The following is a 13,268-nucleotide window of genomic DNA, read 5'->3' as shown; positions in this document are numbered from 1 at the left end:
TTGTAAACACCTTCTGCATCCCATAAACTCGGACTAGAGGTTTAGAAATGCACGGTGATCTGGCAGCGGCATCAAACCCAGAGCGGTCAAGCGCGAGGCTAAAGGAGGGAAACTCTTGGGTGGGAATGGACCTAGAGAGTCCACCAGCAGCTCCAGTAACAAATGGCCTGAGATACCCGAGGGATTTGCTTGCCTATCTCTCATCAGGGAGCGGCACTCGGAAACGTTTTACCAAAAATAAACGTGCAAGAGGAATAACTTCAGCCTGAGCGTGACAGCATCAGCAAACTCCAGCCTCTTATTGGTTTAGGGCTAAATCCAGCTCTTTGCTGGCACCTGTTCCCCAGGACAGTTGTTGCCCTCCTGCCTCCTCTCCAGGCTGCTCTGTGTTAACCGAAGGATTTATATTTCAAGTGAAATGCTCAACCAGGAGTAGGGAGAAGGTGCTGGCAAGACGGGGTGGCTTGGTTCGGTCAGCTGCTGTTTCAAAACAACCTACATGTTGTCTCACCGGAGGCAAAAAAGTGCTGGGAGGAGATGGTGTATGGGATTGAGGCTGGTGTAGCACAGAGGATGCTGGAGTGGGATCCAGGGGACCTGTGCATTGGTCCTAGCGGTACAGCAAACCTGTTAGAGCCATGCTCTCCTGCAATTAATGCCCTTGTTTCTTGCTTTCCTAGTCTTGCCTTTTAAAATTTTAATGTCTTTGGGCAGGAGCTGAGTGATGTGGTAGGCAAGTAGCAGCTCAATAGGAATTGATTTTACTGCTGTAAAGGGAATAGTGTTGCAGCAGCGTTTTAAGAAAAGCAGCAGCAGAAAGGTAGAAAACCGCTTGTTTCTCTAACTGTCCCCCTGCCTGGCTGCTTTCAGACCCCGTCTCATTTGTTCTGGGAACTTGTGAAACAGTGGAGAAAAAAACGTTTTGAAAAATTGAAACAGTAAAGGTCGAAATAGGTTGTCAGTGGGGAGTTACTGATTTCACCGTTCACGCTGCTGCAGCTCTGGGGTGAAAGTGCCTTCCTTGTTTTGAGAGGTAGGTACGAGAAATAAACTGAAAGATGATCCAGAGGTTTTATGAGGTTTTGGACAGTTGTAAACTATAAAAGTTTCCATTTTTCTGTGTCCTCACTGAAGTGAATTATCCTCATCTCATCTTTGGAAACCCCACAGCATCCCAACAGGGAGAATGCTGCTCCAGGGAGTCAGGCATAGCCCCAGAAGTTGTATTTGATGCCTTGCAGTAGTTTGAGATGATTTTAGGTGGAAGGAAGCTTTGATATCACATAGACTGCTTCCCAGTTCCGGCTTTTCCATTGGGGTTTTCAAACCACCTGGTGTGTCCCTGGATAGGGTTTGTGGGGAACCGATACCTCCTTTGGGAGCGACACGAGGGAATTGCAAAATACGCATCTGACTTCGTATTTCAGGCATCACTTCAGAGTTTTCAGGACCCAGAACCGTGATCCAGGCGTGTCGCTGGCAGAGATCCCCCCGCTGCTCTCGGGGGCACTGCACTGGGACTGGGCACTGCACTGGGACTGGACACTGCACCGGGACTGGGCACTGCGGAGGCTGTGGCTTGTGTCGCTCCTGCAGCCAAGGAGCAGAGGGCTCTTCGCTGCAGTCTTTCTGTGCCCTCTGCTGGCTTATTTGCGAAATAAGAGTTGATTTTGAGGGAACAGAAAACCTTCTTTTCGCCTAGGATTTTGGATTTTATCTCCAAAAGGTTTCCAGGCTGCAGCTTGCTGCTGGCGGTTGGGGCTGCGCGTAGACACCGGTTGGGTTTGTGATGCCGTTTGCTGGGGGAATTATGGTTGCCAAAAATGTGAAAATGAGATTTCTACAGGCTCGTCAACCTGGGCAAAAGGTGTCTGGTCCGTGGGATGAGGTGGGAGGCTGGCCTGGGGTGGTTTCCCGGGCAGTTTGTTTTCAGAGCCCTGTAAGGGGCCGTCTGATCGACCTCACTCTCAGCATCGCAGCAGATGGTTGCAGATGTTATCATAGAATCATAGAATGGTTAGGGCTGGAAGGGACCTTCAAAGGTCATCTAGTCCAACCCCCCTGCAAGGAACAGGGATATCTCCAACTAGATCAGGTTGCTCAGGGCCTCATCCAACCTGGCCTTGAACGTCTCCAGGGATGGAGCATCCACCACCTCTCTGGGCAACCTGTTCCAGTGTTCTACAACTCTCATGGTAAAAAATTTTTTCCTAATATCCAACCTGAATCTACCTCCCTCTATTTTAAAACCATTACCCCTTGTCCTATCACAACTGGCCCTCCTGAATAGCCTCTCCCCATCTTTCTTGTAGGCCCCCTTGAGGTACTGGAAGACCGCTATGAGGTCACCCCAGAGCCTCCTCTTCTCCAGGCTGAACAGCCCCAACTCTTTCAGCCTGTCCTCATAGGAAGGGTGCTCCAGCCCTCTTATCATCTTCGTGGCCCTTCATGTTCCTCTTGAGCAGCCATCCAGTTTATTCCTCTGAGTCCTGTACTTAGGAGCCAGCGTTTCCCAGTGCCACGAAGGTGCTCCGTGTGGCGGAGCGTGGTGACGCCGGGAGCGGCCCGTTCCGCTGGCGCAGGGTCGGTGCTTTCGTGGCGTTGGGAGGTTTTGTGATTTCCGTGCGGTAGCTGCACGCCGCGTTGCTCCGTGTGGGAAAAGCAGAGGCTCTCCCTGTGCGGTGGGTCCAACTGGGAGCACAGGATTACTGGTTTGCCTGAGTGCGCGCGTGCCAGAGGATGGTTTGCAGATTTGCCAGCTGATAGCTGGGGCACATCTCGGGTCCTCCCACAGGTTTGGAGTTTGGCTTTAGTGCAGCAGCTGCAAGTGCCTTTGCAGGAGAGGGAGATAACAGCAACTTTCTTTTTCTGGGTTTGATGAGAAACTGCAAGTGATGTGCAACAAGTTCTCGTGATGACTTTTAGCTTGAGATGGTTTTGTTGTCTTTCTGCTACAGAAAATTTTGGGAGCAGCTGCAGAAATGGGCTGCTGAGTTGATTTATCTTTCCCCCCCGGCTCTGTCGAACGACACGGACTAGGAAATGGGTATTTCTGAGAGCTGATCTTCAGAGCTCTCTTCATCGCCTGGTTATTGGCTGTAAACTGGGTTGTGTCTCAGCCTACTGCTGGTGGTTGTGCTTGAAGACTTCATCGTCCTTCCAAATTAAGAAATAGTACTTTACTTTCTAAATCCTGCCATTCCCAAAAAAGCACTATATTCCTGTCTGTAGTGAGGTACGATTTAGTTGCAGAATGAAGATTCTGTGTGTTTATGGCTTTTAATATGGTTATGGCTGACAATCATCTTATTTTTAGAGGAGACAAAACCTCTAAAGCCTATCTCCAAGCTGTTCCGATTTTCGTATTTTTAATAACCACGAGGTGCTAGCAAAATCTTGAATTAAAGCCTATATTTAGTGCTCTCTGTAGTGGGTAGGGTTTTTTTTTTTTTTGAAACATATTTTTAGCATTGTCAGGAAAAAGCAGGTTGAGTTTGCCAAGCTGATAGGCTTTCCATGTGTATATAACCAGCCACTGAACACATGGATAATTCAGATTTCCACATGTTTTCTTAAAATACTTGTTGGGTCTTGTGTTCATCTAGTTCCCAGCCTCAAAGTTTCAGCAGGCCACCTCCTGCCATCCTTGGTAGTGACATGAGTGGGGACCATCTGGGCATTGCTGGCCTGTATGCTGAATGGACTGTGTGTCCAAAACTTCTCTGGGTGGAAGGTTTTCTTTGGCTTTTACCTCCTCTCAGCTGTTAGTCCAGTCAAGAGAAGCATAGTGATCACTGGACACGGTGCTGGTGCTGGGAGCAGGGAATGGGAGATGAAGCCTTAATTCCCACTGTGTCTTTGGGGTATTTATAGCCTGTCCACTTCATTCTTTATCTGTAAATAAAGATAATTGCATGTCAGTGAAAACGGGCTGCTGAAGTCTTGAGGACAGATACTCTGAACCAGATGAGGTGCCCAGTTTATGACACATCTGTCTCTAATGGAGCCTAGAAGCCTCCCAGTGGGGAGCACCTCCTGTTTTCTTCTCCTGACCTTTGTAAACTGTTTTTTTTTCCTGCTGATTTCTTGTCTCTAAGATTATCCACGAGACTTCCACGGTGTCATGTCATAAAAGGAAAAGTAGGAGTTTGAATTGTGATTTTTTTTTTTCTAAAAAAAAAGCCATTCTGCAAAATATCACTGTACAAGTGGTCTCTTTCAGGATCTCTTCCTCCTGAAATAGGATAATAAAAGTTAGAGTCACCCGAAATTGAGGGAGAAACTTAACGTTTTTCTCCAGTTAGCTATAAATGCTAATTAATTCTTCGGATTAATGTTAGCAAATGTTAAGGTGTAACTGGGGTATTTGGCCTCTTTACAGGTGCTTCAATCAATTCCAAGTGTCTTATTGTTTCGAGTAGTATTTCATCAGCTGTTGGTATAGAGGACGTATTTTGTTAGCAGCTGTTACAAGTCAGCTTGCAGAGAAACTACCATGGTAATTTCTGCTTTCCTCTGTGAATCTTTCAGGAAAAATAATTGTTCTAGTTTTGCTAAAAAACGTACCTGGGCATTTTAACAGAATGAGAAAGAGGTCCCAGTTTACTTGGAAGTGCTGTGGTTTGCCCCATCCTTGCACTGGGACCATCTGCAACCTGGCAAGGGCTGTAACTTGTGTTCTCCCTGGAGATGAGGCACGCTATAAGAACTGCAAAAAAAACCTGCATTTTGGTGATATGTGCTACGTACATTAGAGGGAAAATGGTGTAGAAGGATGTGTGGTCGGTGCCCGCTGTAGCAGATGTTCAGAGGAAGGTGCAGACCAACCCCATTTGGTGCCTCGTGCCCAGCTGGATGTGTGTGTGCACTGGGTGCTTCGGGACCCTGTTCTGATCCAAACGGTGGTGCTGTAAGGAGCAAGGCTTAGAAACGCTGGGCAATGCCATTATGAGCTCACCTTTTAGGAACGGTAGCAGGACTTCAGACCTATTTTGATCAGCAGGGAATATTAGCTGTGTTTCATGTCTTACGGTAAGAGAAAACCCAGTATTTTGGGAAAAGACCTAGAAAAACTCATAAGGGTAACACAGAGGGCTGAAGCATGGTCCAAAGCTGATGGTCCTTGAATTTGTGGGGCATTTTGTATGGAGTGAGGCCAGGCAAGCAGCTAGGCGCATCTCCCCAGTCACACCAGAAGTGACCAGGAGAAGAAGGGTGGGTAGGAAGTATCTTGAAAGAAAAGCAGCTTATAAAGAGACTTGATTTTGCAGGTATTGGCTTGCAAGAGGGTCGGTGCGTTTGTATTAGACCTTTGTTAGCAGTTAAGTGAGGTAAGACTTGGCTTTGGAAGGAGAACAGTCCATGGGTCTGATGTGTTCTTCTGCAGTTGTGTGTTCCACCAGAGTGATTCAAGTCCATGTCCACGTGAGAGTCCTTTCCCTCCCCAGGAGGCTCTCTGTACCCTCCTGATGAGTCCAGCAGCACAGCAATAATAGCAATACTGTCACCTGTATTCACCTCCTGTCCTCTTTGTAGATCATCCGTAGGCTTCTGTTTATAGATTTGGAAAAGACCTTATATGACCTCCAGAAATACCTGGAAAGGAGTGTTTTGTTAAGATTTTTGGGAAAGAGGAAAACGACATCCTGTTACTAATTTAATTCACTTTTACATGGATCTTATTATCAGGAAGACTGTTGAGTTTTGCAGGAATTGTTCTTGATGGGTATCCCAGCTTTATTCTAAGAACTTGTAACTTTTATTTTTGTAATAGTATGAACAGATCCTATCATTACACTGCTGGATGAGCACATATGCAAACAGATGGTTCTCCTAAACCTCACCATTGCAAACTCATTGCTCTACTCCGTGACTGTGTCTTTCAAGTGCTGGAGATCTTTCTGAAAAATCCTCATGTTCCATTTTTCATTTCTTACTCACATGTCTCTTGGGCATGGCTATACATGGAGACCCGTGGTGACTGATCCAGAAAAATGAAAATCCAGAAATTAACAGTCTCCTGTTTCTTGTAGGCCACCAAGGGATGCATCTCCTAGATCAGTTCAGGAGTGCCTGTTGAAGCAGACCTCCCAGTTGTCCACCTTCACGGTGCTTTGAATGCACTAATTGCTCCTAACGACCCTAAGCAGTCTCACCTGGGGCCTCCACACCACACCCATGGGCCTGGCAGCCCATTTAAGCTCTGCCTGGGGTGCTCAGTCCTTCCTTGAGCACCATGGGAGGAGGGCTGCTCCAGCTCAGCCACAGCTCTGCCTGTGCTGGGATATGGGCCATGCTGGGCTGGGCACTGACTGGGGGCTTGATTGCCTGGCTTGACCTTGGAGCTGCCTCGCCACCATGGACCTGCCCAATGACCCAAGCTGACGGACTTAAACACCGTGAGCTGTGTTCAAGGTATGAGCCCCATGCAACAAGAGTTAAGGCATTCCAACACCAGAGCCAGCAAATCTTAATCTTTCAGTGAAAAAAAAAATGAAGTGGGTGCAAATTGCAGTGAGAAAGTCTAAGGTGTGTTGCGTTGTCTTGAAAGTTATCAGTAGTGTTGTGTGTTCTGTGATTGCTTTGTCTGAGGTTAGACACATATTGATAAAATTCTTCTCGGACCCTTCTCTTGCCAGCCGATGTCTCATCCTTCTCAACCATCCCCACAAGCACCACCCTTCAAAGTCCTTGTGGAGAGATGTCGCTCCGAGCCCCTCTCCCAGAGCACCCCGATGGGGCTGGACCAGGTGGGAGGGCGCATGCAGCACTTGCTCAGAAGACGCGGTGAGTAGCTTTGCGGTGTTTTTCTCCCAGGTGTTTTGGTGTTTTGGCCTCGGCCATGCTGCAGAGCAAGCATGGGTTAAAAGGTCAGAAATTTGGCTTGTGTCTGTGCTCGTTACAACCTTGGAGCCAGGTGAGGGAGCTCTGAGAGCCTCAAACTAAGGAGTTTCCTGTTAGCTAAGAAGATCCTTTTGTGTACAGTGTATTTATGAAATAAGGCTATTTCCTCTCTTCAGCATCTCTGAACGCAGTGCCTGTGATTTGCTTGGGAGAAAATGAACAGATAGGCATGTAAAGCGTAAAAGCTGTTCAGCAACTTCTGTGTGAATTTTCTTTTGGTAGTTTCCTCTTGGCTTTCTGTCCTCTTACCAGCCTCTGTTGGGAGTACTTGTCGCTTGGAGGTGGCAAGTGGTGATGGATACGGAGCTCACAACTTGAGTCTGATGTTTGTTTGGAAACACAGCAAGAAGTGAGTTGTTTTTTCTTCTCCTGTGCTTTGGTACTCTTCCTGATCAAAAAGAGAATCTCGTGAGCCAAAGACTATGGTGAGCTGTCCTCTGTGTTTGTCCTGCTCGAAACGACTCTAGAGAAGGCACTACAGAATGTATTTGCTGGAAGGGTCTTGTGTTGGCAGGTAAATAGGCTGATGGTTGAGCAGATGACATCATTTTTTGAACCTCTAATTAAAAAGATTGATAATTAGAGTAAGGAAATTTATTTCCTGAAGGGATACTGCTAACACCAAGATTCTTGTGATTTAGTGATGGGCAAGTACGGGAGTGCTGCCAGACCGCGCTGGCATCGCTCGGGAGCACACAGGGGATCCAAGCAGCTAATGGATGGTGGCAGCACATCAGGGCTAAGAATGACTAGCAAGGAAAGGGCAGAGTGGGTGCCTCTGTAATTGGTGGCTCTTCTGTCGGGGTGCACACGTTTCCAGTCCATGGGGGGGGGGAGGGGGGTCACACACGCGTCTCTCAATGTGAGCGTTGCTGTGGTTGCACGTTGCTCCCGAGTGCTACTAGATGGGCGCGTTGCCTCTGGAGCCTGGTGCAGCCTCTCGCTATAACGGGCACTCGCACTGCAGCTTGATGTGCTGCGAGTCTAGAAAGTGAAACGCGTTGCTAAAAATAGCAGCAGGCTGCCTGCGTCAGCGTGGCGTTTAGGAAATAGGTCTCGGTGCAATCTCTCTCCCAGCAACGCTGGAAGAAAATCAGGATTGCTGCCCACCCAGCCGTGCCCGGGCTGCAGCAGGGTCCCAGCTCTGCTGCACTCAGCGCTGCTGTCCTGGGCAGAGCAGAGTCCCCACCGATTCGATTTGGGGACAAGGAGCATATAGCAGCTGTGGGTTTTGCCCCTGGAAGGTAAAGGTGACCTGAACCCCAGCAGCGAGGGTGTGGATCTCCGCTCTCCCGAAGCCTGGGACCTAACCCTAACCTTTTGTTATCTGGTCTCAGATCCCTCAGGACTGACACAGCCTGAAACCCCCACCTGGGTTAGAGGTGCATCAGGAAAAAGAAAATTAGCATTGGGCATCCTTTAGGGAAGAATTCCAGAATTTGGCTGTTTTCTGTTGATGCCTTTCTCCATGAAGGGGATGACAAGCCTCCAGGGGATGGGAACACCCATGGGTGTGTGTATGTGTACACAGGGACGTATAGGTGCGCTGCCCAGCCCACGTGCACCTGCTGGCAGCTGCTGTGGGAGCAGGAACGGTGCTCGGCTCTGTTTCCCTCCTCCCAGTGGCCGTCACTCTATGCTAGGGGATGTGAAGAGCCTGACAGAGGAAGGGATTAAAATCTAACCTTGCCAAACGTGGGTGGGAAAACCCCCAGCTCACGCAGAATGGCAGTTTCACCCCAAAAAGGGAGGAACAAGAAGGGGAGCTGAAAATTTGGGTTGATTAGAAAAGCAGAGCTTAATTTTGAAAGGTGAGTTGCCAGCCCTCCTCTCCACCGTTTGCCTCTTCTTTACAAGCTGTTTTGGGTTTTACCATCTGTGAGGCCAGGCTGAGGTTTGGTGTGAATGGTATAGCTCGCTTAAAGCTAGATCAGAACTGCATCTGTGAGGGACTGGCCTGAAACGCTTGGGGTGAGAAGTAGCCCAGTTTCTTTGAAAAACAGCTTTTCATGGACTTCTCCGTCTTTGTTTTCTGCATGAATTCGAGGAGCTGTTTCTTTTTCAAGGTGTTGCATCCCATGGACCACAAGGACTGTAAAGCCGGGATTTCCGCAGGTCCAAACCGCAGAGGTGCCGTGAGCAGTTACGACCCCAGGAGCTGTTGCACTTTTAATACTGGTGCACGCAGACGAGGCTCTTGTGCTGCCCGGTGCTCCTGGGAGAGCGTTCTGGCTTCACACCCAGCTTCTCTGCCCCCCTCCCTGCTTACCCCACCTCCGAATTTGGATCTCAGCTCCTAGTTTGTGCCTGCCTTTTTGTAGTACCCAAGCTGCGCTATTTTTCTGGTATCCCAAGAGCACTGAATAAAGCACCTAAATATACCCTCTGCTCTCTTTTCCTAGAGAAGAGGTTGAATGAGTCTCTTGCAAACAATTTTGTTTCTTTCATTTAAAAGAACAGCCTCCGCCCCCAGCCTGAGCTAAAGCACAGCATTTATCTTTTGTCATTCCTTTTTTTTTTTTTTTTTTTTCCTGTGGATTTTATCCTGGCAGCTGAGAACGAACAGGCTTCAAAGACTCTGAAGGTGCGCGGGAACTGCAGGAACGGTGGACGTCGATGGAACCTCTTCAAGCCTGGAGCTGAGAAGCTGCAAATCAGTAGGGTAAGGTGGTGGTTGAAATATGCCTCTGCCCGCCTCAGGGCTGGGACTTACTGCTGCATGTTTAGCCTCGGAAGCTAACAACGTGCTTTGCTAACAGCTTCTTGAATCTGTGGTTCCTCCAGTTGCAGATGGGGATTTTTTGTTATTAATTTTGTAGCAATGAAAGAATAGGTGCGTTATCCTTTCCCTTCTGGATTGGTTCCCCTTTCCTGGATCTCCGAGGCTTCGCGGTCTGTCAGAGGCACTGGGCCTCCCATTTCCTTGGCTGAGTGCTCCTTGCAGGTGGAGGGACCTGTGACGTTTCAGGTTGCCCATAGCACTGTCTGGGTGACCAATTCATGTCATTGATTCTTTCCCAAAGTGTTTTGCAAATATAGGTGCAATCGACTGTTCTTTTTTTTTGTGAATGATGCTTCTAGTGGGGGATGTAAAAGCCTTTGTGGGCCTGGGGATGTCCATGTCTTTCTCTGGGAAAAATTCAGAAAATATGGCAAAAATTGCACCGTCTGTCTGATGCGTTTCCTTGCTTGTGTGGGGAGTTGTTTTTCGCCTGTGCTGTGCCGTGCGTTTGAAGTCTGGCGACCTTGGTTATTCCGTGGTCTTGTTTCGGATTTGTAGTATTTGTGAGTCTGGTTTCACTGGTACCCAACAGGTAAGACTCTGAATTATCCCAAACCTGATAGATTTGCTGCTGGCAGTGAACATGATGCAAGGAGAGTTTTCTAGTGAGTAGGGCAGAAGAGGTTTAGCCCTTTTTGTTCCTCTAAGGCAGACAAACAAAGGATGACCTGGGAGCCAGGAATTTCCCTGATGGAATCAAGAGGGGGAACTGACCTTCTGCGGTTGTGTCTGCGTGGCACTTTGTCCCTGTTACTGTCCTTCCTTACCAGTCCTTTATTGTATTCATTTTCCCTTTGATTTCTGATGAACTGGTTTCCGGAAATGTGATCTCCAGGGAGGACCTGGCCTCTGTGTCTGGTTTTCCATCATAGAAGCAGTTAAGTTGGCAGTAAGTGAGACTGCCTTCTCCAGCCTGCTTGCGTTGGGTGTTTGGCTTCCAGGGAACACGTGCAGGGATGGACCACTGGTATTTCAGTCACTTTTGACTTTCTGGAATGCCATTTTGCATCAGTTCTTTTTTCTTTCCTCATTTTTTGTGGGCTGAGGTACAAGCCAGAGGATAGACCAGGAGTTCAGCCCTTCCTTTTCTCTCTCTTCACTTTGAGTCTTACCTTGCTTCCCAGACATAAACTGCTTCTTTCAACTCAGGAAGGCTGTTGTGATTATAGGCATGCTGAACGTCTAAGCTCCTGGAAGATAAAATGATCCAAATCCAATAGAGCTGTTTGTCCCTGGGGCCAGGAAAAAGGCAGGCAGCTGCAGAGCTGCTGTTACACCAATGAAGAATCCTGTTGTACCATATGCAAACCCTGCCTTGGAATATCATCAGGTGTGTTATTCATATAAACCGTTTCCATGTTCAGGATCTGGAGCTGGCCACTGTGTGGATATGTTTGGTCTACTTTAATTAATCAAACACTTTCTTAATCTCTTAAGAGGAGCCATGTGCTCTGCAGCCTTCCTAGCTGTCCTTCAGGCCGTACTGGGAAACCAAGGTCCTATTCTCTTTTGGCACCGTATTTCTCACACGTATGAGAAGAAAGATGGTCTGTGTCGTGAGTTGTCTCAATAAACCCAGCCTTGTTTCTGATTGCACATAGAGCCTGGCACCAGAGCACCCTCACAAAGGCAGCGGGAAACTGAAACTTCAGCAAACCAAAAGTACTGCTTAAGTCTGGGAAGGGTAAGTTCAGAAACTTTGCTTCTCCGGTGGCGATGTCTAGGAAGGATGCGGAACTGGAAAGGGAAATGAGCTTCTCATGACCGCAGAGAACTGGGTGGGATGTTCATCTCGGACACAGGCGTGTCAGAGACCCCGTGCATCACTTTGGACAGAGAATTGGGTTTGGGTGCTGATCAAGACGCCCTCGGAGACTTGTTCAGCCTGAATTACGGCGAACAGACAGGTGTGAAACCCGTGCTGGGGTTTACAAATCTGAGGTACCGTGTTAAGAGCTGCAAGAGCAGGATGTTACACATAACACATAACATTGTGTGGCTCAATAGCAGTGCCGGAAAATTCATCTGTCGCCTCTGCCCCAAGCTGAGGGAAGATCTACGGGTCTGTAAATCACTACTTGCCAGAAAGAAATTTCTTCTTTGGCAAGATTTATAAATTTGAGGTAAGATTTGTGGGCTTGGGTATCTCTTGTCAGGTGCATTTATTGACAGCTGATGACCAGAACTTCCTGTTCTCTGCTCCTTTTCCCCCTGCCTGCCCTATGTGCTCTTGTACAAGGACTAAAGCACCAGTTCATGTGCTGGAGGAAGCCACTGTGCAACTGGTTAGAAAGGAAACTTTGCACGAGTGCCAGCTTCTTTAACATCCCCTGTACTAACAACAGACAGGCCTGCTGTGCAAAGGTGTTGAATGTTCACAAGAACCCCACCAACCCAGCCTGCCCTTGCTCCTCTCTAAGCCATGAGCTGTTTTCAGAGACCAGTGGGTTATTGCCATTGCAATGATGGTGGATGTGGGAGTCCACAGCTCCCCAAAGCCAATTCCCTGCTGATGTGTTTATGAGGAATAGGAAATTTGGGCAACGCGCAGCCTCCAGGAGAGCAGAGCAAAGGGCAAGTTGATTTGGGTTCTCTCTTGCCCACACTGTGTTGCAGTGAATAGGGAATGCTGCTTGATATTCAGTACCAGCTCTCCCGTGTTCTATTTTTGTCTTCTAGCATAATGCTGAGTGAGCGTTTTGTTTAGTGGGGTTATTTTTTTTTTTTTTCCTATTTGAAATGTGTCCTGCACCATGTTTCTCTTGCCTTGCTGCTCAGGGGAGGAAGGGGGTGCAGCAGGGATCGTGGGCTGCTGCACTGGGATACGTGAGCTGGATGTAATTGTAGTTGTTTTTAGCCCTCCTGCCCGTGTAAATAGGCTGATAAAAAAGCACAGTCCCACGGCTTTCCCGGTGCTAATTACCTTAAATATCAGTGTGCTGGTTACGAGAGGTTTGTACGTGCATATGGAGGGCTGCCAGGAAAATACATCCTCTCTGAACCTCTCTTCCCTCATTTTAAACGTTCAGTACATCTGCTGGCACGGTATGTCTGATCTGTATATTTTTAGGGGGGTTGGTTTATATCTTGAGAAGCCTATGAACGCTGCTCTACTTAGCAGTGCTCCGAAATGTTTATATAGTTTCTTCCGTTGCTTTCCTCCGTGAAGCCACTCTTAGGCATTTATAAATGTTTTTGTGAGTTCTGAGAAACTCTATGCAGTATTATTAAAAACAAAGAAATAAAAATTGGCTTCCTCACTCAAGGAAGAGCCAGCAATTCAGTCCAGGTGGACAGATCCTGATGCCCCCGTCTGAGACCCTCCTGACTCTCTAATGCTGTTTTATGTTCCCCATGGGTCTGTCCGAAGGGTGCTCAGCGAGGACCTCCGAGGTAGTGGGTTTGCAGCAGTGGGCAGTGCTTTAAGCACCTGAGGTCTGATGTGTCTAATCCAATTTAGTTTATGAACTGGTCAGAGAACACTGAATGAATGTACAGTGTCTCCAGTGAACTCGAGGTCATCCCTAAACCCATTTGCATCCATTTCGCATGAACGGACCGTGCTTTGAACTTGCTCCCCAGT

The 13,268-nt window shown here is 47.9% G+C and overlaps 1 protein-coding gene across 1 annotated transcript in view; it reads left to right on the top strand.

The window, feature by feature from the left end:
• Nucleotides 1-13,268, top strand: part of ARHGEF9 (Cdc42 guanine nucleotide exchange factor 9) — a 184,229-nt gene that overhangs the window by 5,069 nt on the left and 165,892 nt on the right. Inside the window, exons 2-3 of the mRNA XM_086619470.1 lie at nucleotides 6,639-6,786; nucleotides 9,456-9,565. Of these exons, the coding sequence (XP_086475596.1) occupies nucleotides 6,639-6,786; nucleotides 9,456-9,565 (258 nt within the window). The remainder of the gene's footprint in view (nucleotides 1-6,638; nucleotides 6,787-9,455; nucleotides 9,566-13,268) is intronic.

The sequence above is a fragment of the Tauraco erythrolophus genome, chromosome 13, assembly GCF_009769465.1.
Source record: "Tauraco erythrolophus isolate bTauEry1 chromosome 13, bTauEry1.pri, whole genome shotgun sequence".
Classification (NCBI taxonomy): domain Eukaryota; kingdom Metazoa; phylum Chordata; class Aves; order Musophagiformes; family Musophagidae; genus Tauraco; species Tauraco erythrolophus.
This window is presented reverse-complemented; position numbering and strand designations above follow the sequence as displayed.